Source organism: Carlito syrichta, unplaced genomic scaffold (genome assembly GCF_000164805.1).
Source record: "Carlito syrichta isolate Samal-C Ts95f unplaced genomic scaffold, Tarsius_syrichta-2.0.1 Scaffold311755, whole genome shotgun sequence".
Lineage (NCBI taxonomy): Eukaryota > Metazoa > Chordata > Mammalia > Primates > Tarsiidae > Carlito > Carlito syrichta.
In genome coordinates this window covers 323,575-350,579 of record NW_007255851.1, presented here as the reverse complement: position 1 = coordinate 350,579, position 27,005 = coordinate 323,575, and the positions used below count along the sequence as shown (strand labels likewise).

Genomic DNA, 27,005 nt, shown 5'->3' with positions numbered 1-27,005 from the left:
AATGCATGAATGGATGCAATTAGAACTAGAACAGTTGTCTGGAGAAATCTTTGAAATCTTTGACCAGTCTAAGTCCTAACTGCAGTAAAAACTTCATGGGAATGCTTATGTTTAACATTTTAACACAAATTAACAACACTCTGTTAAACACATCTGGGGTGGGAGGAAAGGTGGTGGCTAGAAGGAGGGAAGGGTAGAGTCTGGGTCTCTGTGGGTCCACTAGGCCACAGCGACGGATGGGGGAGCATTCCAGGCCTCCAGCAGTGCTTGCAGCACACTGTGCCATGGGAGTTCCATGGGCTTCAAACTAATGGTCGTGCTGACCGTTGGGAATGAGGCGCCTGTTGGCCCCAAGGCCATTCTTCAAACAGTCTATCTCTTTGCCTTTGGTAGTCTCTTCCTCTTTCTCCTCTTCTTCCTCTTCTTCTTCATACTCATCCTCACCATCACTCCTCACATCCTTGATATTCTAGACAAAGGGAAAAATTGACTGTGAGTAACAACCTTCCAGAAAGAGTCTTGAGGGGCAAAAATAAATGAATCCAGTTTGAAGTATGTATCCCTTTACGGAAAACCCAGTATCCAAACAACCCAATGTTCACCAAAATTGATCATATCATGAATCATAAAATGAACTTTAACAAACAAAGTAAAATTATACAAATTATATTTCCAGATCACAATGGAATTCAGTTAGAAATCAATATAAAAAAGATAATAGGAAAATCTCAAAACACTTGGAAATTAAATAGTATCCTTCTAAATAGCCACTAGGTCAAAAATAAACTCTCAAAGAATATTAGAAAATATTTTGAACTAAATGAAAATACTAATACAACATATCAAAATTTGTCAAATGCAGCTAAAATAATGCTTAAAAAGAAATTTATATCATTAAATGCTTATATTAGGAAAGAAAAAAGGTCTCAAACAATTTGAGCTTCAACCTTAAGACACTAGAAAAAAAGAGCAATTCAAGCAAAAGGAAGGAAATAATAAAGAAAAGACAAAACAGTGAAATTGAAAACAGAAAAACAATAGGAAAAAACGATAAATCAAAAGCTGGGTCTTTGAAAAGATCCATAACATTAACTACTCACTAGCAAGACTGAAAAAAAGAAAAAGAGGGAAATCACAAACTACCAGAGAAGAAAAAGAAGATATGACTATTTGAGAAAGGACACCAAAAAAATGGAATTATGTTTTGGAGGCCAGGCCCCTTGTAATACAAGCTTCCCCCAATAGGTAAGTGTTCTAGGAAGCTACTGACATCAGTGTACCAGTTAGTACTGTTGTGAGAGGCTGTGTTCGGCTTCAGATAATTTTTTTCTGGCGATTCTCTTTCAACACATTTACTCATTTTATAATGGGTGATTTACATGAAAAACCTGCCCTCACCATGCTGAGTGTTCAGCAGTTTTTGACCCAAAACAGCATGATTCCCAGGCCCCACCCTCCCTATTCACCCCATCTCGCCCTGAGAGACTTTTTCTTGTTCTTGTTTCCCTAAATGAAAAAGTCCTCAAAGGGAAACATTTGGCTGATGTGGAAGAAGTGAAGCAAAAGATGGCAGAGGCACTAAAAGGTACCAAAATTGATAAATTCAAACAACTGTTTTGAGCAGTGGAAAAAGCATCTCTATAGGTGTATCGGATCAAATGGAGAGTACTTTGAAGGTGACTGGTGTTTAAACATGTAAGAATAAATACAGAATTTTTAATAAATAAATTCCAGTGTTTGGAGGGTCCCTCCTTATAGAAACCATGTACAATATAAGAATAACAACAGAGTTCTATGAACAACTCTATACATGTACATTCAACAGCTTAGATGAAATGGATCAATTTCTCAAAAGCTACAAACTACTGAAACGTTACCAAGATGAAATAGATAATCTAAATAGTCATATAACTATGAAGAAAATTGAAGGTGTAGTCATAAGCCTTCTGAAAAATAATAGCAGCAGGCTCAAATGTTTTCATTGGCAAATTCCATAAAATACCCAAAGAAGAAATAACACCAAATCTCCCCATTCACTTCCAGAAAATAGAGGAGGAAAAATGTCCCGTTTAATCTTATGGGGCCAGAATTGTTCTGATGCCAAAATCAGACAAAGATACGTAAGACAATTACAGATTGATATCTCCAATGAACATAGACATAAAAAGTTCAACAAAATATTCCAAATTTGCGTTTGCTCATATTCAAAATAAGCAATGTATAAGATAATAATACTCCCATCCAAATAGGAAAAGAGGAAGTCAAGTTATCCCTCTTTGCAGACAACATGATGTTATACCTCAAAAACCCAAGAGAACTGTCAAAAACCTCCTTACACTGATAAAGGACTTTGGCAAAATCTCAGGGTATAAGATAAATGTGCAAAAGACAGTTGCATTTCTATACACCAATAATAAACAAACAGAAATCCCCCCCAAAAAACACAATCCCATTCACAATAGCCACAAAAAAATTGAAATACTTTGGCATCTTCCTAACTAGAGACGTGAAAGATCTTTACAATGAAAACTACAAAACACTGCTCAAAGAAATCAAAGATGACACAAACAAATGGAAAAATATTCCATGCTCATGGATAGGAAAAATCAACATTGTTAAGATGTCCTTCCTACCCAAGGCAATCTACAGATTTAACGCAATACCCATTAAGTTACCAGCGCATTCTTCTCAGACCTGGAAATAACAATACAGGAATTCATATGGAAACATAAATGACCATGGATCACCAAAACAATCCTTAGCAAAAAAAAAACCAAAGTAGGAGGTATCGCAACTCCCAGACTTTAAACTTTATTATAAAGCTACAATAATCAAAACAGCCTGGTATTGGTGCAAAAACAGGCATATAGACCAATGGAACAGGATAAAGATTCCAGAAGCAAAACCTCAACTTCTTTTCCAACTCATCTTCAAGCCTCCACCACCAACACCTGGGGAGAGGAGAACCTATCAGTAATGGTGCTGGGAAAACTGGCTGACCACATACAGAAGAGTAAAACATGACTCCCACCTATCACCATACACAAAAAATCAACTGTAAATGAATCAAAGACCTAAATGTAACACCTCATACTATAAGAACCTTAGAAAATGCAGGAGACACTATCATGGAAATTGGAACCGGCAACCAATTCCTGATCAAAACCCCAAGTGTCCATGCCATAAGAGATAAGATAGACAAGTGGGACCTTATCCAACTGACAAGCTTCTGCAAAGCCAAAGTAACCATCAAGAGAGCAGGGAGACAGCCCACAGACTGGGAAAAAATATTTGTCAACTGTATGTCTGAAAAAGGCCTAACTTTTAGGATCCATAATGAACTGAAATGTGCCGAAAAGAAAAAAACAAATAGCCCCATTACAAAGTGCGCAAAAGATATGAATAGACACTTCTGAAAAGAAGACATACAAGTAGCCAACAGATAAATGAAAAAATGCTCAGCCTCATTAGTCATCAAACAAATGAAAATTAAAACTACATTGAAATACCACCTAACTCCAGACAGGATGGCCATCATCAATAACTCAAAACACAACAGATGCTGGAGAGGATGTGGCAAAAAGGAAACACTTCTACACTGTTGGTTTTTCCAGCACCATTTGATGACCAGGGTCTCTTCTTCCTAGTGGTTATTGGTGGTGGCTTTTTCGAAGATGAGTTGGCTAAGAAATTGAGGTTTGCTTCTGGAATCTCTATCCTGTTCCACTGGTCTATATGCCTGTTTTTGTACCAATACCAGGCTGTTTCAATTATTGTAGCTTTATAATAAAGTTTAAAGTGTACTAGTTACTGAGTGTAAACTAGTACAGCCTCTGTGGAAAACAGTGTGGTGATTCCTAAAAGATCTAAAAACTGACCTTCCATACGAGCCCACAATTCCCCGATTGGGAATATACCTGGAGAAACTCAAATCACTCTATGAAAAAGATAACTGCACATGTATGTTTATTGCAGCAGGGTTCACAATAGCAAGAACATGGAACCAACCATGCAGCCCAACGAAAGGGGACTGGATAAAAAAAATGTGGTACACAGTCATAAAGAAGGACAAAATCATGAACTTCACGGCAACCTGGATGGATTTAGAGTCTATAATACTGAGTGATCTATCACAGAAATAAATAACTGAATATCACATGTTATCACTCATAAGCGGACCTTGAGCAATCATCATAATACTATAAGAAAAAGATTGGCAGCAGCAGGAAACTGCCAGGGGGAGGTGGTTATGGTGGGGATCTGGGATTGGCAGTAGTGGGAATTTGCTGGGGGAGGGGGACACACCTTATCCACAAGGTACCTGCATAATGAACATTTATATATTTCACCCTGAATTGTACCCCACATCTATAAAATAAAAAAATGTAAAAGAAAATGAAAACAAAAGCAAAAAAGTAAAATAATAATACTCCCAACAACGTGGGATTTGTCTCAGTAATGGAGGGCTGTTTCAATATTTGAAAATCAATATAATCCATCATGTTAATTATCTAAAGAAGAAAGTAACAGTATATTAATTGATGCAAAAAATCAAGTGACAAAATTTCATATGCATTTATGATTAAAAAAACTCAGCAAAGAAGGAATAAAAAAGAAAATTTCAACTTATTAAAGGACATCTGCAAATCTTGCAGCTAATATCATACTTAATGGTGAATGATTGAATGCTTTCTCCTTAAGATTAAGCAGAAGGCAAGACTGTCCACTTCCACCACTTCTACTCATTGTTGCACTGGAAGTCTTAGTCAATATAAGGCAAGAAAAAGAAATAAAATCCATATAAGATTCAAAGAAAGAAATAAAAGTGTCTCTATTTGTAGCTGTCATGATTTCCATGTAGAAAACCCCAAGGAATATACCAAAAAACTCCTAAAATTAATAAATGAGTTTAGCAAGGTTGTAGGACACAAGGTCAACACACAAAATTATACACACACACACACACACACACACACACACACACACACACACACACACACACACACACGTCTTGATTATTAAATACTATATAATAAGCTGAAAAATGTTCTCCAAGATATTAGTCCCTCCTCTGTGGAACCTATAAATGTTACCTGATACTGTGTAAAGCTTTTGCAGGTGTGATTAAATTAAGGTGATGAGAAGATTATCCTAAGTTATGCAGGTGGGCCTTAAACTCTATCATAAGCGTCCACACAAAACGGAGGCAGAGGGAGAGAGGACCCACAGAGGAGAGGTAATGTGAAGACAGTTCTGCTGGCATTTTGATTTTGACTCTACTCAGATTATGGACTTCTGTTCCCCAGAACTGTGAGAGAATACATCTGTGTTGTTTTAAGCACCAAGTTGGTAGTAATTTGTTGTAGTGGCCATATAAATTAATACAACGAGGAGTGTCCAATTAAAAATTGAATTTAGAAATCTGTAGCATGGTGAAAGAAATAAAAGGAGGCATTAATACTTGGAATGACATACTATGCTCATGGACTGGAAGACTCAAAACATTAATTATCCCCAAATTATCTATAGATTACACACAATACTAATAAAAATCCCAGCAGGATTTTCTATAGATACAGGCAATATGATTCTAAAATTTATACAGAGGGACAAAGGAACTGGTAGCTAAAGCAATTCTGAAGAATAAAATGGGAGGACTTACAGTATCTAATTATAAGACTTACTTATAAAGTTACAGTGATTAAGACAGAGTGGTATTAGCAAAAGAAAAATACACAGATCAGTGAAATAAAAAAGAGACTCTAGAAATAGACCCACACAAATATGACCAATTCAGTTTTTACAATGATTCAAAGCAATTCAATGGAGAAAGGAAAGGTTTTTCAACAAATGACTGGAACAATTGCACACCCACAGGCAAAGAAGTCAACTTTGACCTAAATGTCATACCTTCTACAAAAGCCAACTCAAAGATGGATCATAGCTCTAAATGTAAAACCACAAAACTTTTAAAAGAAAACCCATGACCTTGGTTTGGGCAATGAGTTCTCAAACATGGAACAAAAAGCTTGCTACACAAAAGAAAAAACTTGATAAACTGAACTTTATCAAAGTTAAAAACTTTTGCTCTACAAAAGATACCATGCAGAAAATGAAAAGATAAGCTGCAAACTGGGAGAAAATATTTGCAAATCACATATCCAGCTTGTCTGTATAATAAGGAACTCTCAAAACTCAACAATAAGAAAACAACACCATTTTAAACATGGACAAAAGACAAAAAGAGACAGTTTATCAAAGAAGACACAGGATGACAAACAAGCATACGGAAAGACATTCAACATCATTAGGCATTAGAAAAGTGAAAATTAAAACCATGATGATATGCAACTTCAAACCTCTTAGAAGAGCAAAACTTAAAAGTGCCAACCAGAGGCTGACAAGAATGCAGAATAGCTAGAGCACTCAGTCAATAAAACACTACTTAGTAATAACAAGGAATAAACTATTGACACTTATAAGAAGTTGGATGAATCTTAAAGACATTATGCTGAGTAAAAACATGTTAGTTTCCAAAAGTTACCTACTATATGATATGCTAATGTCATTTACATGACTTTCAGGGTTAGAGAACTGTCAGATGGTTGCTAGGAATTGGGTTAGAGGAGAGAGCTATTTTGGGTGATGGAGCAGCACTATATCTTGATTATGGCAATGGCTACACAAATCTATACACATGTTGAAACTCACAGAACTGTCCACCAACAGGAAAAAAGTCTATTTTCCTGATTGTAATTTTAAAAAGCAAACTTAAAAGAATTTCTTTTTAGAAAGCATAATACGGTTTTCCCAATACCATTTGCTAAGTAAAGTATTACTCATGTAGACATTTTTTGGTTGTCGGGATATTGTTATTGCTTGTAATTAGAATGTTTTCTATTTCCTTTATGCAGGAACGCCTTCAAGGATATTTCTTAATTAAGAGTTATATGTTTTCTCCTCTTTTTCCATGGTTTCTCAAAGTAATTTGCAAGGAACTCTTCTAGAAGAATAACATTGCCTCGGAGGAAGGGAGATGCAATTGCTATAGATCCAGCCCTCATTGTAAAAAATAAAAAAACAGTGTGAATTATTACAACAAATAAGAGAACTCAAGGTCTGTGTAAATTCGGTAATGAACGTGACCCCAGGGTCACTCTCTAAGCCAGTTCACAAAGGTCTCTATTAAGCCCAGTCCAGAAAATAAAAAGAAAATATTGAAGATGGAGGTTGTTTCCTCTCACATCATATTTCAACCTGACTATACGCTGTACTTTTTCCTTTTGCGACTTGCAGGCTAAAACTGACCACCTCCTGAGAGTCTCGGGTCTATGTAACCAAGTACCTCCTCTGCGTGCAATCTGCACGTAAAAACCACCGCGACACATTCTGCTAGCTTAATTGCAGACTAAATTTAACATCATGGGACTCTTCTCTGTACATTCTATGCTTTTTCACAAGACCACAGAGAGGGCCTGAAAATAAACAAGCCTCACTGTAAACAGTGAGGAAAAAAGCAGCCTTTCTCTGATATGCTGGGAGCTGGGATCAAAAGTATCCCTTCTTATAGATGAAGTCTTTCAAGAAGAGGTGCAATTGACTGACACTTACTTTCATGGTGATTGCCCCTCAGCCCTCCTTTTCCTTTCTCAAAAGATTTTTGTAGAGAACCAGCAAGAACCTATTTTTTCTCCAGAAAGGCAGACTGGCATCTACCCGCCCATCTCTACATGACTTGAGCTGTGCTAGCTGAAAAAGGAACTGGTCTTTGAGGCTGCCACCCCATCTGCCCCCAATCACATCCTCAGGCACCCTTACCTCTAAGAGGAAGTCCCAACCACATGGGACTTTTGGGACTTGATGGCATTGTGGTCACAAGACTTGGGGAACATTGCTGACTTTCAGTGAACAGAGACGAGGGATGCCAGGGGTCCTGCAATGTGCGTGGTCCTGCCAGGCATGCGTGGGTGAAAACCCTGTCCGTAACTATACAAGCCTAGAACCTAACTCCATTGTACATTCAAGCACAGTTGCTTTTTGGGGGCATGTTTTGAATATATTCTGAATTTTTCAGGATTGCAACTATATATATTTAAGTCAAAGGAAGACTACACAACTGGCCTTCTATATCCCTGGGTTCCACATATGTGGATTCAACCAACTGCACATGGAAAGTATTCAAAAAAAGGGGGATGATGTTTCTGTACCGAACATGCACAGACTTTTTTCTTGTCATTATTTTCTAAATACTACAGTGTAACACCTCTTTACATAGCATTAGCCCTGTACTAGGTACTATGAGTAATATAGAGATGATTTAAAGTATACGAGAGGATGTAAATTATATGTCAATATGATGCCATTTTATATACCAGGGATTTGAGCATCTGAGGCTTTTGGTATCCACAGGAGTTCTGGAAGCAATCCTCCATAGATACCAAGGAGCGACTATACTTTTCTTTTTTCAGAAATACAATTCCAAAAAGCCATGTCATCGATGGCAAAGCTACCAATGACATTTGAGTCACCCATATAACACAACGGTATCAGTATACACTGGGAGCTGTCCACTCATGCTGGTTTTACATATATACAAGGACAAGCTCCTGCTAACTCATTACATTTCCTAGTGTAGTCATGCACACATTTTACACACACAAAATGCATGTTTTATAAGAAGCATCTTTCATCTTACCTGTCTAATACAGTTGGTGGATTATATGAGGGGGACGCCCCCAAAGCCAGAATTATCTTTTGGAAGGCAAGCCCTTTGTAGTACAGGCTTTCCCCGCTAGGTAATCCATCAGTTTTTATCTGGAAGTTTTGTGGTCACAGTTCGCAGAAGAAACTTCTCAAGCTGTGACAGATGACTGGTTCTTCCACCACGACAACTCCGTGCTGATGTTCAGCAGTTTTTGACCCAAAATGGCATGACCTCTGTGTCCCACCCTCCCTATTCACCCAATCTCTCCCTGAGTGCCTTTTTTTGTTTGTTTCCCCAGATGAAAAAAGTCTCAAGGGAAATGTTTTGCCAATGTGGACGAGGTGAAACAAGAAACAGCAGAAACACGAAGAGGCATCGCGATTTGACAAATTCAAAAACTGTTTTGAGCAGTGGAAAAAGTATCTCGATAGGTACATGCAGCAAACGGAGAGTACTTTGAAGGTGACTGAAATGTAAACATGTTAGAATACATACACGATTGTTTATAAACAAGTTCCAGTTTGGGAGTTCCCTTGTATTGTTTGTTTTTTTTTTTGAAATTATGATTACAGGTAAATTACATTGCCTAGGCATTTAATTTCAGGGGAATGAAGGAGTGTGGGTCTGACAGGATTGAGAACTACTGCCTTAAATGGTAAAGCATGCTCAGAAAGCATCCCTGTGGATCTGCTGGTGAGTATATTAGATGAACACACAGGGCGATGCATGCTATGCAAGCTCGAGTGACAGAAACTGGAAATTGTGTGTCACTCAAATATTATTAAACCTCATTTTATATGTGATTTTACCTTATAGATGCCATCTTTAACATCACAGTAATAGGAACGACACTTAAAGGACTAAGCAGTCAGTATAAACAACATTTTCTCCTCATACCCAAAAACTCCTCATTCTCCTCTCTCCCAAGTAGAACCACCATTCTACTTACGGTCCCTATAACTTTGCCTGTAAGTGAAATCACCCCATATAAGTTAAATCACACAGAATCCATCCTTTAGTGACTGGCTTATCTCACTTAGCACAATGTCTTCAAGGTCCATCCATGTTGTAGCATGTGTCAGAATTTTCTTCCTTTTAAAAATGGAATAACATTCCACTGTGTGCATATTTTGTTTGTCCAATCATTCCTCAATGGTCACTTGGGTTAAGTTCATGTTTTAGCTATTATGAATAATGCTGCCATATACATTGGTGTACATGTATCTAATTGTGCTCTGCTTTCAAGTCTTTTAAATATACAACCAAAATTGACTATACCATTCTAAAGTTCTATCAACTCTTATTTTTTGCTTTTTTTTTTGTTGTTGTTGTTTCAAATAGTAGCTATCTTAATGGATACGAGGTGGTATCTCATTATAGTTTTGGTTGCATTTTTCTAATGATTAGTGATATTGAGCATCTTTTCATATGCTTATTGACCATTTGAATATCTTCTTTGGAGAACTGTCTACGTTCTTTATCCATTTTTGAATAAGGTCATTTGGATTTTTTTATTGTTGTTGGGTTTTAGGAGTTCTTAATACATTGTTTATTAATCACTTATCAGATATATGATTTGCAAATATTTTCTCTCATTTTGTAGGCTATCTTTTACTCCACAGATAATGTTGTTTGATGCCCTGAATGTTTTAATTCACCAGGACTTTAGGTAAAGCAATATTTAGAAAATAACCATGATAATAACATGTAAGACAGAGGATTAAGCCTAGAAAACCTGTGTTAATATTAGTTGCTAAAGCTTGTTTCAAATTTCAGTTTCCAAGATATATAAAGAGCTCACATAATTCATATACACCATTAAGAGGGAAAAAACCCAATGTGATAGGAAAGCAAGCAAAGTACATAAACAGGCAACTCAGAGAAGAGGTCATACAACTGGCTCATAAACTATGCAAGATGCTTAGTCTTAGTAATCAGGAAGCTATGAACTAAAACAATAAGATAATATCTCATGTCTATCAAACTGGTAAATATTGAAAAGTCTGGCAATAACAAAAGTTAATGAGAATGCGGGGAAAGAGAAACTTCCATATACTTGGTCTGAAAAATGATTTGGCAGCATCTAGTAAATGTGACCCAGCAATTCCATTTATAGAGAAATTCATACTCATGTTCACAAGCAGACATATATCAATATGAACAATCTTATAATGAGTGAAAAAAGCAGGTTGCATAATTATATATGCTAGATCATACCATTTATGAAAAGTGCAAAATACAAAAAACAATGTTCTCATGTCTGTGGTCAAATCCAGACATAAAACACGTATAAAAGCATGGAGGGAGAATGCCAGCTTCAAGAGAGTGACCACTTCTGCAAGGGAAGAGAAGGAGAGGAGGAATAGGATGAGCCAGAATATGCTGGAATATACCATCTGTCTTTTCTATGTTCTCTTAGGGGATTTCCCCCAGTACCTAGTAATCACTCCATATATATTTGTAGAGTGGGGAGAAGTTAATCTCATACCACAATATTAATTAAATAACATCTAAATGTAGGTGACTCCTAGATTTATATCCTCAGTATGAACTTCTTTCAGGCATCCAATTCAAATACTCAATAGCTAGACAATCTCCTCTCAGCTGTCTTATAGTTTTTCACACTCTGGTCTCCTCCCCTTACACCACCTTGTTCTCTGGTCTTCCATATTTCAGCAAATGATATTTCCTTCCACTCAGTTGCTCAAGACAAAAACCTAAAAGTCACCCTTGATTTCTGCCTTTTATGGGGAACTCTGTTTTCTAGCCTATCACACTCAGCTGGGCCCTTTGATATAGTCCCCTGCACTCTTCAGCTCTCCAAACACTGTCTTCAGCGACTTTCATGTTGTATCAGATCTCGGTGGCCAGGATCCAGATTCTGAGCTGGCATGGCCTGTCGGGTCCACGCTCGTGACCTCAGAGTGAGGGAGCACTGCAGTCAGCTGAGCTGCGTGTGCCACATGGGCTGGCGCTCTGGGATGTAGCTGTATATGTTTTGGTCCCAGGAGACCCCTACTGACTTACGTCTACAGCAGGCCTTACAACAGCCACTTCAGATAGTTCCTGCTGGACAGTGCCGCTTCCCAGTCTCAGAGGAACAAGATTGCTATTGTTGGCAAGATTTCTGAAAAAGGAAAATTCAAAAAGTATCTCGCCTGCTCTTCTCTAGGGATAGATAAAATATGGTTTGTTCTTAGACCACTCGAATCCACCAGCTCCCTTTCAAATGGACATGGATAACATTATCATCTACTGGCTCACAGCTGAGTGGTCATTACATGAGACTGTTCTACACTCGAGACTCCCAACTACTGTGCCCAGAAAGTGTTAACAATTATGCTGAGATCGTGAGCCCCTCTTCCCTGAGCCTGAAGCTACCAGAGCCCCAGGGTGTCTAGAGTCATTGTGGTCCTCTCCTCATGTTTGGGTGTCCACCTCAGTTTACCCTCATGTGTTGCACAAACATCAAACTCTCAAGTGCCAAGAGGTGATGAAGTTTGGAAAATACTGTCCTACAAAGCTGAATGAAAATTTTCAATATGTAGAAACCTTAGCAAGAAGTTTTCTTCATAATGTGATGGCTTGAACTACAGACAGGAAGCTGTGGAGCTCAAACTCGGATTCTGTGTTTCCTGCAGAGACAGGTGTATGCACAATGCAGCAGGTGAAGGTGGCTGCTGCCAGCATGCAAACGTCTCTGCTTAGATCCAACACATAAAGAGGTTATGTGGTGAAAAAAGGAATGAGAGGGAAATGGTCAGGAATGAGCTAGAGTGAACAAAGAACCACTGTTTGACATGGTCAAGACCACCTCACCTGGTGTGTCCTTCCCAACCCACACTGTACACAATGGAAGAAACTGAGGGCTGCATTACAGGGAGGGCTGTCGAAGTAAATGTTTTCTACAGTTACAGCGGATTTATTAGCTATAATCTCATTCTCTCATTCCATCAGAACTTTCCAAAATGCAGCTGCCTTATTTCAAAAGAAAATGGTTGGCAACCATCTCCTTTTAAAACCATTATCACTTGAGTAATTTTAAGCTGTCAACATTTACATCTGAAGAAATGCTAACCAGTTAATTTTGGAGAGCATGGCTTCTCAAGGAATAGTGTGTTTGACTGTTCCTGCATAAACCTGACTTTTTTCTGAAAAGGCTGACACTGGCAGGTGAGAAAGTAGGACTAATTTGGGAAAGAATACCAACCACAAAGGAAAATCAGCTGAAAGACAGACGAATTCATTAATTCATCCCAGTGGTTCTTTGTTCGCTATTGATATTTTGGGCCTGATAATTCTTTGTTGTGGGGAGTATTCTATGCATTGTAGGATTGTAGGAGTAAATATCCCCATTTATCCATCAAACACCAGTAGCATTTCCCATGTGTGACAACCAAAAGTATCTCCAGACATTGCTAAAAGTCCCTGGGCATCAAAATACTTCAAAAAGCATTTCTTGATCCTCTGGGCACCGTAGAAGTCATTGGGAATATAATAATCTGTCCTCAAATAACTTACAGTCTATTAAAAAAGCTGAATGCCAGGGAATCAAACACACAATACAAGATATGTAATTACTATTTGATAATTGTTCTGAAGTAGAAAATATTATGATATTTAAATTGGGGGATCCCACTTAGATGAGAGTGATTCCAGAAAGGCCTTAAGGAAATGGAATTCAAGTTGTAACCTGTAGTTTAAGTAGGAGTGGTAAGAGAAGAGTGGAATAAAGACCATTTCAAGCAGTAGCATGTGCAAAGGCCCTGAGATGGGAAAAATCTTGGCATGCTCAAGTGAGGCAGGCATAGTTAACATAGTTTAGACATATGCAGGTTTTCTTAGGTCTCATTTAGAATAGGTTAAATGTTTAGACATCTTTCTTATCTGTACATGACTTTCACCTAGCCGACCAGGCATATCGGACCAGACCACCTTGTGGATTGGAATGTGGAACTGCTAGTGCAGTAAATTACAGAAACTAGAAAATTACCCCAAACATAAACATGGTATTCTAAGAAGAGTCCAAATCTGGCCAAACAGTAGCTTTCATTATTTAGAAGGTCCTTATGACCTTAGAGGTTGAGAGATGGCAATCAAAACTCGTGGCCAGATACATGCAATCCTCTGCTCCTAGCTCATTGTTTGCTTAATCATCATGGTAAATGTATATAAAGCTTTCTGTCAAGAGAAAGGGCGAGCACGTGTCCTTTCTCTTAAGGCACCCATGCTTTTCCTTGAGTGTGTTCCTTTTCTTTCTAATAAATTCTTTCTTAAACTATACTTTGGATTCTCTCTGAAATTCTTTTCTGTGGCAAAATCAAGAACCCATGGAACAACTACGTGGCACCCCATCCAGCATCAGAGGGATCAGAAAGACCAGTACAGCAAAAGCATCCTAAGAAAGATGGAGCCTGGGCCCAGTAAAGTTAGGGAGCAAGCATGGACCAGATAATGGATTTCACAGGTTATGATCAGAAGTTCAAATTCACTTCTAAGCCCAACTGGAAGCCACTGTGTAGTACTGTTTGAGGTATTAGGAACATCTCAGTGACCAGAGAAGGTATCTGTCCTCAGTGAGCTTCTGCTCTGGGTAAGCTAATTCTCTGTTGCTGTGTAGAAATGGTCAGAAGAAGTCCAGGGAGGTCACAAATGGCTCTCTGAGGAGGCTGAAGTCGAAGTTCAGGAGAGAAATGTTTGGCCTGCCTTGCAGTGGGAGCTTTGAGGTGCAGAGGGGTCAGCACATAAGAGAGAGCAATGCCCAAAGGCATCTGGGTTTAAAAGAGACTTTTAAAGCCATCTAGTCTCGTTTTTGTTTGATGCTGATATGCTCCTTACAATAGCCCAAGCAAATGGTATATGTACTCCTGCCTGTGCCTCCCAGTGATTTGTTACCTGTTTCCTTTTTTTTTGTTTTTGTTTTTGTTTTTAAAATTCTTTTTTTTTTTTTTTTTTTTTATCAGTATTTTTTATTATGATTTTGTGGGGGTACAGTTAAGGGTTAGGTGTACAATGACGTTTCATTCAGGCACCCTGTAGATAAGAAGTGTTTTATATGGTGCTGAAATCTGCCTCCTGGTAGCTCCCATCCATTGTTCCAAGTTCCACCCCTTCAGACTAGGCAAAAGAGGTTTGGGTACTTCCTTCAAACAGTGGTTAATTTTTCAAGCATTTAAAGATGGTGAGCTCCACTTCAAACTAAATATTCCCATTTCCTTCAGTGGATCCTCATATGACACAGCATCAAAACATCTTACCATCTTGTGTATCTTAAATAAGCATATTCCTTTCCAAGCTGTCTCCCTGCATTGTACAGTATGTATAGCACAACCAGCATCACTCAATTCATATACAACTGCCCACAAAAAAAGTAAGCACAATAATGTAAAGTGAAATACAGATGGCAATGCTATGGGTTTTGCTTTTATATAATTTTTTCATATTCCAGAATGTATATGTATATGTGTGTGTGTGTGTGTGTATATATATATATATATATTTGATTTGTCTATTAGTTAAGGTTAGTATCCGGCCTTGGTCCTGGTCTGTATTCCTCAAAAATGATTGTAAAAATAACAAAGAAAGAAAGAAGGAAAGAAAAAGAAAGAAAGAAAGAAAGACAGAAAGAAAGAAAGAAAAAGAAAGAAACTTTGACAATGAGAAAAAGTATACATACTAATGCTAGTAAGATAAAATGCTATTTCAAGCAAATGAATACCCTTTGCCCATAGCATTTCCATACACCTCTGGGAATGACATCTGCACTACAGCTTCAATAATGTCATAGAGTTGTGCTTTTGAAACGCTGTAACTAAATGCTGTGCTTGGGAATCTGTGGCTTTGCAGTAATGTCAAAAGCCCAGAAGGTTGTGAATGACTCATAATGTCCCACTGCTTTTTGAATGACTCCACATCTAAAACCACACTTGGCAATGAAAGAAAGAGCTATATAACAAGCATTTTATGCTCTTTTGAAAGCAAACTTTTAGCTTTAACTATATAAGAAAAGGAAATACATTCAGTCAGAGTTCAATTTTCTGAACTACTAGCAAAGTACATTCCTCTTTGTTATATTAGTTCTAATTATCCAAGTTGACAAGATCACAAAAAGAAAACAATTGAGTTTTTCTTTTTTTTTTTTTTTCCCTCCTCAAAGGAGTTGCATCAAATGTAAATTGGAGTCCATGAAAACAGGCTATCCATGGACATTTTTCTTTCAATAATCTGGAATATGACTAAAGTTTCTCAAACTATAATGTCCATACAAATCACCTAGGGTTCTTGATAAACTGCAGATTCTCATCCAGATGTTCACTAGTGGGGTGTCCTAGAGATGCTGCACTTTTAACCATCTCCAGGTGATGCCTAGGCTAGTGGCCACAGATCACACTTCGGTCAGCAAGACTGTCTGCTAGGCCACAAACCCTCTCTTGATTGCAGCTCTGTGGAAAAAAAGTTGCAGTAGGGGATCACCCAAGGGTCTTTCACGTTTTAAAATTCCACAGTTTTAATAATTTTTACTTCCTTAGTCTGTATATTTTATAGGTAACTTTTCAGTCCAGAGAGGCAATATAAAGTTATAAGTAAGTCTCACTTTATATAATAAATGTTTCTTTAAAACTAATTAGCAAATTATTTTGTAAAATAAATAATCACGTTTCTAATTCTCCAGAAAAATATACTATTTAAAGAATTCTGTTTTTCTACAAAGAATCTCAATGGGCTTATTTCAACCATTTGATTTTTTTTCTTTTTCTTTTTCTTTTTTTAATTCACAGAGCACCAATGTAACACAAAAGTCAACTACTTTTGTTAACATTTGCAAGACAGGAGTATTTGTTGAGGTCATGACAATTAACTTTTCAAATGTAGGGAAGGGAAGAGTGACCTCTGCTTTTGGACACTTCTCAAGTGGTGGAGAGGACACAAACAGCTTGTTTTCTCTGCTTCATCTAATGGTTCTCAACCCAGGATGCAAATTAGAGTCACTGAGGGGAAGAAGAAGACTGCCAAAAATTCCAGTGTTGGGATCCTACCCTCAGAGATTCTGATTTAATTGCTCTGTGCTTGGGCCTGGCCATGAGTATTTTTCTGTTAAAACTCCATGGGCCATTCTACTTAGTTGTAGTTGACATGGCCAGTATGTAACAAGTTGGTCTGAAGCAAAAATTAGAATTCTAGGAGATCTTCAGGATGTGAGTTGTATACCTTAATCTATATTAGTCTTAAATAAAATTATAATCCTCCCTAATTAGAATGCATGTCAAGAAAGATAATAATGACTTTTTTCATGAGCTGGCTTATACAGAATATTCCTGAATCCCTTTAATAGGTGTTTTTTTTTAGACAGGGTTTTACTATGTTGCCCTGGCTAGAGTAGTGAAGTGGCTATTTATAGGTACAATCATAGCTCACTGCAGTCTCAGACGCCTGGGCTCAAAGTGATCTTCCTGTCTCAGCCTCCTGAGTAGCTAGGAGTATAGGCATGTGCCACCGTACGTAGCTTTAACAGGTTTTTTAAACCAGAGTTCCTCAGAAACATTGACATACCTGTCATCAAATGTCATGCTTTCTCATTCTTAAACAGAAGGCTGGAATGATGATCTGATCAAGCAAAATGAAATTTAACAAGAAGGAATATGACTTCCAACAAAAAAATAAAAATCACTGTTACTACCAGACAATTCCGAAGTGAAAGAAATGTGGCTTAACAGTGGCCCATGCAGAAAAGACTTGAAGGTTTTCATCACTTTCAAGCTCAATACAAATTAACAGCATAAACTATTATTATTTAAAAAATAAAATATAATGACATCTGCTTCTGGCCATAATGGAAAAATAGTGACTCGACTACCCTAATATCTTAAACAACTATAAAACTGGATAGCATAGATGGAACAATGGTTTTTAGACATTGTTCAGAAAGCAGCTCAGGACTGTGATTCCTGAAAAAAGGGAAATGAGAAAGGGGAGCCCCAAACTAACCCTGCTTACTACCTGGGTGCAGTTTCTAAGGTGAAACACAACCAAGAACTCATAAAGAGCCAAATGGTTCCCCCAAGTTGAGGAAACTGAGTCTGGAGTTCTCCAAAACCAACAACTCCAAGCTAGAATTTGTGGGGGCAGAATACTGGAGAAGAGAGAGAAGAGCCACAGTGAGACAGTACACTCCAGAAACTGCAGTGAGGTCCTCCCCAGCTAAATACTGATTAGTGCATGTGTTTGAGGGAACAACCTGGGACAGGCAAAGAACCACCAGAAAGGAGTTGGCAAACAATCACTGGAGCTCATACTGAATTGACAATTTGATGTTGTCTCAGTAGTCAAAATGAAAAGAACTCTCAGTACATGGGCATCAAGGGGAATACTAAGAAGGACTCTACTTAACAACCATAGACTAGAAGCTATTCTGGTCTCACCCTAACAAAGTTTCAAAGCAAACCTTGAAACTTATTACAAGTAACCTAACTGCATACAAAAACAAATGCCAATACCATTTAAATGAACACAACAAAATCCAGCATCCAACAACGTAAAATTCAGTGTCTGACATCCAATAAAAAATTAGATTAAAAAAGGATTTGCAGAGAAGCTGAAAAATATGACATACACCCAGGAGAAAATTAAATTAATAGAAATAGGCCCCCAAATATAAAAGATTACAGACAAATACATTAAAATAACTGTTATAAATATGTTCCATATAATCAAGGAGGTAGAGATAAGTAGGAACACAATGAGGAGAAAGAAAATATACAAAAAGTCCAAAGTGGAATTTATAGAGATAAAAATGAAATATCTGAAATTTTAAAATGCACTAGATGGGATTAATCATAGATCAAAAGTTTTGAAGACAGAGCAATAGAAATTATTCACAATGAAGTATATAGTGGAAATAAGGCTGACATGAACAGAATATCAATGACCTATGAGCCAATGTAAGTGGTAGCTGAAGTTCCAAAAGAAGAGGACAAAGAAGTGATGACAGAAGAAATTTTGAAAAATGTGTTGAAATTTGAATTTGATGAAAACTGTAAACCCATAGATTCAAGAAGCTCAACAAACCCCAAGCAAAATAACCGGAAAGAAAAATATGCTAAGACATATCATAATCAAGTTGGTGAAAATCAGTGCTAAAGGGAAAAAAAAAATGTACAAGAGTAGCCAGAAGAAAAAGACATTATTTAAAATAACAAAGATAAGTTAGCAGACTTCTCACCAGAAGTATATAAGCCTGAAGACAGTGGTGCAACAGCTTTGAAGTACAGAAAGAAAGAAGGAAGTGAGGGAGAAGGGAGAGAGAGAGGAAGAGAGGGAAAGAGAGAAAGAGAGAGAGAGAGAGAGAGACACCACAATCCTGGTATCCTAAACCCAGCAAAAATATTTTTTAAAATAAAGAAAAAATTAAAGGTTGTTTCAGACAAACAAAAGTGGAGAGAATAAATCACTAGCAGACATACTACAAGAAATGAGTATCCTAATGGGGGGAAAGGACAGGAAAAAAATGATACCAGATGAATATTTATATTTACACAAAGAAATAAAGACAGACAGAAGTAGTGAATCTGTAGATAAATATAAAAGATATTAAAATTTTCTTATTGCTTTGAAAATAACTTACTGTTTAAAACAAAGAAAGTCATATAACAGAGTTTATTATTATATATAATTATATAAAATGAAAATATGGCAACAATATCCCAAAGAACAGAAGTAAATAAATAAATAATACAATAAAAAGAAGTCTTCAAACATCCAGAAAAAAAAACCCCACAATTCCTGTGTTTTGAGAAGAAAGTACAATTTACCTCTCTAAAGAGCGAAATGGCCGTGCGTGCAGACAGGCAGTGGTTCTCAACCAGTGCAGTCCCCTCCACCCTAGCAGGCATTTGGCCACAACTGGAAGCAGTTTTGGTGGTCACACCTAGTGCAGGTGCTCCTGGCATTTAATGAGCAGAGCCAGAGATGCTGCTCAGTATCCTACAGTGCCCAGGACAGCCCCACAACAAAGAATGACTGCTGAGAAGTCCTGAGCTAGAGGCAGGACAGCTGACTTAGATGCCACCCCAGGGAAGGAGACAAAGCCTGACTGCTAGAATCTCCTGGGGGTTGGGGGGCAGGAAGGCCATGTCCCACTGGTTACTGAGGACAAGCTGACAAGGCAGGCAGCTGCACCAGGTCTGCCAACTCCAGCACTTAGCTCCCCAGTACCTTCTCCAAGCCCTGCGGCAAGGCCAGCTGACTCCAGCTCTTTTCTTAGGACTGTCCAGGGAGATGCTCAGACCACAGTAGCACCCCCACTTGCAACTCCAGAACCCTGACCATGGCAGGCGTTCTAACCAGACACCCTGTGAAGAGTGTTGGTGCTTTCGAGGCGGGCTGAGACTCAGGAACCTATTTCCTATACATCAAAAGAGGACATAACCTGAGAGAAATGAGTGACTTGGGAGTGAGGGACAAACAGGAAAGAATAACTGGAATTGAGACTGGCTTGGAGATATGGGACATGTGGTTATAACACCACCACCGACTTCACTTACAGCATTTCATCCTCACTACAACCCTCACTGCAATGTTGAGGCCGAGGCCCATTGAAAAGGACAAGTCTCAGGTCAGGATTTCAGAGTGTGGGCTGTGGAGCCGTGTAGAGAGTACATGCCCAGGACTGCTCACCTCAGGATTTCCTGAGCTCGCCACATGTGGGGAGGAGACACCATATAGGAGATTCTCTAAGCAGGGGTGGAACAGTTATCCTCAGTGAGAAAACAGAATTTTTACTTTTTAAAAATGAATGACTTCTCTAAGGCCTCCTACCGAAGGAAGTGTTTAGGACCTAGGCAATGGGGGTAGGGAAACAACCACATGGAGCAGTGCAGCCACGGAAAACAGGAGGAGATCATCTGAGCCAGTGTTGACCAGTGGGGCCCCTCACACCCGTTTTTACCGGTCTGTGTGGCCCAAGCCCCCTGATCCCTAGTGTGCCTTCTCACGCAGGGGTACTGCAATCCTCCTCACAGGGCTGGCATTGGGTTTGGGGTAGGGAAGGCCCCTATGGAATGCCACATGGATGGTGTGGTGCACAGACACCCCTCAGGACCAAGACTCTAATCTCCCGCTGTGGGAGGCTTAAGCTATGCCCCTCTCGGGTGTCATCCTTGGCTGAGGAAAGTGGCCTTGCACAGTTATGCCTTCTCCAGAGGTCAGTCCACATCCAGTGGCAGGTTAATGTTGAGGTCCAGAGGTCCAGCCTTTTGCCTCAGTTGGGTCATCTCTGAAGGGCCATCCAGCTCTAGAGCTCCCTGGAGGGTTGGCTGAGGTCTCTGCTGCAGCCGCATCACAGTTTAACTTCTCCCCGTGCCTAACCCAGTTCTTCTTGCTCCCTCACAGGGGGGGAAACCCAGAGTATCCCCAATTCTCCTGTGTATGCATGCCCACCTGCATGCATGCATGTGTACAAACACACACCCACACACACACACATACACACATACAGAAATACTCTCAATTGACATGGGGAAGAAAAGTCACAGCAAGGCAAAGCTTCAATGTGAGCAAAGGTCCCCTACAGCTTTGGAGACCTTAACCCACTCCTTGTTACTCTTTTTCCCGAACAGACAAGATCCTGGGGACCTCCCAGAGACTGGGCCTTCTCCACATTCTTGATACTGTCTTGCATGCAGGTGGATTTAAAGGCTACCATCCAATCATCCAATCATTATGTGGGTAGGCACCTTTTGTAGCTGCCATGCAGGGCCAATTCCAATATGAGCCAATGTCCCCATTGGAGGGCCTCAGTGGAGGCTCTGGGGACTGGGTCTGTGGTTCCAACTCAGCCAAATGACTGAGCATAGCCAATTCCCTTTCCTTAAAAGACATGCCCACATTTCCGTGTTCATACGGAAAACATTCCAGAAGCATCTCAGTGCTTGGAGCAACGTTGAGACCAAGACCTACTGGAAAGGACAAGTCAGGTCAGGCATCCAGAGCATGGGCTGTGGAGTTATGTGGAGAGTGCCCAGGGCCTCTCTCCTCAGGATTTCCTGAGTCCATCACATGTGGCAAGGAGACACCATTTGAAGAACACAGACCCTCCAAGAGTCCAGAGCTCCACAGATGACACACTTGCTGGTCCCGAAACAGAGCACGGATCAAGCCATCTGCATCATAAATCACTCAGGCACTAAAGCCTATGTGATAAATCAAAATGAAAATGTTTGAAAACTAGTTTTTTTGTGGTTTTTTTTCCGTGTCTACATACTGAATGAGTTTTCAGGAATAAGGTTTCTTTTGTGTCACATAAGGCTCTTTCTGAGACCTGGGTAGTGGGGGTGGGGAGACGACCACATGGAGGGGTGCAGCCACAGAAAACAGTAGGAGATCAGCAGAGCCAGTGTTGACCAGCGGGGCCTCCCCACACCTGTTTTTACCAATCTCTCTGGCGCAAGAGCCCATTAATGAAACTTTCACATCCTGGTGTGAATGTGCAGATTTATTAGCAGGCCGTGGATTGTGCCTGTGCCCTTTGTCTAAAATTCACATTCCATGTAAGACATCTATGTATGTGTCTGTTTCTCTATCAATAAAAAGGAAACTATCTGTTCCTTTCAGGACTATGTAAAAATTCATTCCATTTTGGTGAGATGATTTTAAAATCATGGGTACAAGAGAAGTCAGATCTCTTCTCATCCCTTTTTACTTGATCTTCCCTATCCTTCACCCTCCTTTCCAACTGCAGCAAGATACCGTCAATGACTCCAGAAGCCCTCAGAGTCACCATTAGGGACAGAGGAGGGAAAGACAGGATGGAAGCCCACAGATGTCAGTGAGACATGCTCACGAAGCAGCTCTCTTCTTGAACAAGTCTCATCATTTTGTAACTGCTTCAGTTTTTAAAAAACCATTGCTATAAAATGTATTAGATGAGAAATTTAGCACAAGAGAGCTAATACATCATAAGGTAAGTATGGAAAATCCTTCATGTAAGTAAATAAGTCTTAGACAGTCACATGGAAGTGGACTGTACTATTTTAAACGGACACCAGCAGCCAGGACCTCCTCAGGGTGACAGTCCTCCCTCAGCTGCTGGCATCCTGCTACCTTCCATAACTACTTCCAAAGAAACAGAGGGCAGACTGGAGAAAACAAATAAAATGCTGGTTTATTTATTTAAAAATCTGAATCTAATCTTTCTCCGTCAGAGGTCAGTTTACCTGGAACTGTTGTTAACAGCAGAGAGAGGTGCTACAGCATCTGAATGTGGCAATCACAACAACTTACACTAACAGAAAGTGGAATCATTCTAGAAAACAACAATAGAAGAATGGCCAGAAAGAAGAATAGCCTGGACAAAGATATTGAACATCTCAGTATAAGAAAAGACCTGAATAATGTTAGCCTAGGGTAGAATAAAGATATCTGACTGAACACCAGGCCATTGTGTGTTCCCGTCCTGACTTGTACGGCCTCAGGAAGCCCCTGGCCACCTCTGAGCCTCCAATTCCCCTTGGCAGATGAAGTCCTTCTTTCAGTTCTATGTGCTTCCATCTCAAAGCATGGATGGGTGGTCAGGACTTCTCCCAAGCACTCATTGCAATACCCTCTGTGTACCTGGTCTAATCCAGAGGTCTCCCAGTGAAGGGCCAAGCAACAGTAATTCTATGGGAACAGGAGACCTGGGAAGAGGCCAGTTTACCTGTGGGCCTACCTCTTACTCATAGTACATTTTCTTGCTGTTATTATCTTAAGGCCATGCAGACAGTTGCCTATTCCAGTTTGATTTCTTTAAACAACTCTACCATTTAAGGTCATTTTAAAACTCAGGCTTATGATTGCTTCAAGGAAGAAAATTCCGTAATAATTTTCCAGAGTGTCCTCTATGAAGAGCTATAATTAATTCATTGATCACTTGTCAAGCAGTGGTAACAGAGATAACTGAACAAAGTCAAAGACACCATTATGAAATTCATGAGAACTGGGCATAAACCACAGTAAATGCACACACAGAAAAACATAAACACACACATGATATATGTATTACTTATGTTTGGAGGACATATGTTCACAAAACTTCCAGGGAAGCGGAAGAGTACACTATTAGCAACATGGACTCTGACACATCAGACTTCATGGTTGTGATCCCACTGCTATGTGACATCAGGCAAGTCACACGATTTCTTTACTCACTTTCGTTCTCCTCCTCTATAGAAGGATCAAAATAGTTGCTTCACAGAGTAACCACGAGACCCCAAGTCAGCAAGAATTCACATATGTGCACACGAGTGGTGAACTGCAGTACAGCAGCAAGGCCTTGGCAAGGAGCCATGCTGTCTTGGTTGACACTAATGGTCCTTTCAGTTTAAAATTCTATAGGAATTCAATTTTGTTGTTGAGCTGAATGTGTAGTGTGGAAAAACATTCAAATTGAAAATTCTTGAAGCCAAGCAACTTAGCACAGAAACTTTTTTTTTTTTTGAGTTGGCTCTAGCGATCCTTCCACCTCAGCCTTCCAAGTAGATGGAACTACAGGTCCGCACTACCACGCCTGGCTCATTTTGATTTATTGTAGAGATGAGGTCTCACCAAGTTGCCCAGGTGGGTCTTGAACCCACGGGTTCAGGCAATCTACTCACCTCAGCCTCCCAAAGCGCGGGATTACAGGCTGAGCCACCAAGCCCAGCCAGCACAGTAACTTTTATTTTCACAAGTTTACACATATCACTGCTGTTGCTGGAATCAATTGTCAAACTTGTTAATCTCATAAATATTCAGAAATAGAAAAATATAAGTTGACAGCATTTGTATAATGCTTTATTTCATTCATCAATCTTGGTAATATTTTTATACAGTTGTTCTTTCACTCTTACCTACCAACCAAAGAGACTTGTCGACATCTGAGAGAATGGGTCAAAAATGATCACTGGGAATGGGAGACATGAGGGTCAACTGGCAGAAGACAGCTTAGAAAACTGTCATTGGAACCTGTGTTTGCAAGTCAATGACTCTGACACCTGATATCAGGTCAGGCACCTTCTATCTAAGCAAAAGAGGCTTTCTGAGAGCCAACTGCCAGGCAACTTCTCACATACAGGCTATCTGTAATGGGGTAGAAAGAACCTGTTAAGTAGTAATACTGATCATGATAAGGGCAGCTAATGTGGATCACGGGCTCACTACCTGCCAGTGAAGGCTTTATCCTTCACAACAGGTACTCATATCATCATCCTAGATCACACAGGCAGTAAACAGGAGAGCTGAGGTTTGAATCTCCACAGAACCTGCACTCTCAGCTATCCAATTGCTTCGCTTGGAAGTGATTTGGGATTTTAAAAGAGTTTAAGAAAATATTTTCTTATACTTTTTAAAAGTTCAAATGGAAGTTAAATGATTTGTACTGCATTTTAATCTATTGTCCTGATCATTCAATTTGATTAAGTGCTCTCATTTTTACTCCATACAAGTATTTTAAATTAATTTTCTGTCCTTAATTCAAATAAAGAATAAAGAAAAAGGTGAAGTATTGCAAGTGAAAAGACACAGTGCTTATTTTGGTTTTGTCATGAAATTACTGTGTGAATTTGCTCTAGGCCTCAGTTTCCTCATATTTATCAGAGTGCTCCTTTCTTTAACTAAAAATAGTTCAATGTATGTAAAGTGTCATTCTATGAACTTAAGAGACACTGCCTGTTGAGTTGCAGATGGCTGGGGCAGGTTGCCAAGGGGCTAGTTTCTCCATCTTGGCTTCCATGGCTGCATGATACAACTCCTCCCTGCAAGTCTTGGCTATTCACCAGGGTAAGAAGTCACAGAGACATGCTTGAGTTGGCCAGGACCCAGGATGATATTTAGAAAGAAGAAAGTAAAAGCTTAAGGATGATCAAGTTCTCTTAAATAATATTAAACAAAAGAATCCTATATTCCTTCTAATTTCCTCCCAAAGCACTTCTCGTGTTTGCAAAAAGAATGACAAGATGAGTAGATCAGCCTGTCATATTTCCTGATGCGATATGTGGGCTGGTAGCTCAGCACAAATTCACTCATTTCATAGGAGCTAGGTAAGTTTCAGGGCCAAGCCTTGTTCTCAAGCAGCAAGATACCTGCCAAGCAGGGTCCATATATACTAGTGTCCTGAAATTACAGTGAGATTCTTATGTCAAGGTATTCAAGAGAAAAAGCAAATGGTAGAAGGTCCTCATTCATCATATATAATGACCCTATTGTTTAGTAAAAATAAGATGTGACTATTACCAAAATAGGCTATTTTTTTAAAAGTATGATCACTTTCCTCTTTTCAGTCTGCCAAGATAATTCATGAAAACCAAAAATGATTAATACATTATTTTGTAACTTTCCACCTCAACCAAGGTGATTTGTTTTCCCAAATTACTTATTTGCATATTCAAAATTGCTGAGTATCTGATGTGTAAGGAATTGAAGGGACAATCTCAATCTGTTACAAGATTTAAAATAAATTTTTTGAGGCCCATGAACTTCTGCAATTTCATTTTTAAAGTCTCCAAGAGTTAGTAGCAACTGAGGTAGCATTACATGTTAAATATTTATTAAATAGAATTGAAAACTGATTTCTAGTTGTTCCTCTAAGAATTTCAGCTCCAGCCTCTATCCCTCTCCTCCCCAGTGCAAAGCAACCATGCCTTCAAATAGTACTCTTTAAAAGGAGGCTTTACGGCTTTGGAGGAATAAGCTGGTTTCACAGCCAGTTTTGCCACTGCTGTGAAAAACAGCGTGCACATGTAAGCCAGCTGAAGTCACACAAACTGCAAGGATTAGGGCTGCAGGGGCCTCCACAACTGCTGTCAAATTGCAATTGGAAACAGCTTTTCCAAAGTAACAGCGTGAGAAATCAGGGATTCCTGTCCACAGCTCCCAGCCTGCTGGGTTTCTAATCAGGCCTGGCATAACGCATTAGAGATCAGAAATAGGAAAATCACAGTGGAACTAAGCAAGGGTATCTTCAGGTTTCTAAACTGCACTCACTCTGAGCCCCTTCCAGGTTTGTAATTATGGTCTCTCACCAGTTAATAAGGGACCGGTTTCTGCAAGGGGACAGGAGCTGCTGGAAGGCGGACCCAATGGAATCACAGGCTCAGTTCAGGGCCTTTGTTTACATTAACCACTGGATATACAAATTGCCTAGCTGCTCAAGTTCTTAACCTTACCTTAGTTACTTCAACTTTATAAATCACTTAGAGATTAGGTAACTTTTTCAGAGATCATAGAAAAGCTATTTAGAACTTTAATAAACTAGAACCATTCAATGAAAGTTTTTTCTTGGCACCCTAAC

General features: G+C 39.2%; 1 protein-coding gene across 1 annotated transcript in view; it reads right to left on the bottom strand.

Moving 5' to 3' along the window:
* Positions 1 to 307: 307 nt before the first annotated feature.
* The window catches only part of CERS3 (ceramide synthase 3), an 83,769-nt gene continuing 57,071 nt past the window's right edge, over positions 308 to 27,005 (bottom strand). Inside the window, exon 11 of the mRNA XM_008069014.1 lies at positions 308 to 469. Coding sequence (XP_008067205.1) covers positions 308 to 469 — 162 coding nt within the window. The remainder of the gene's footprint in view (positions 470 to 27,005) is intronic.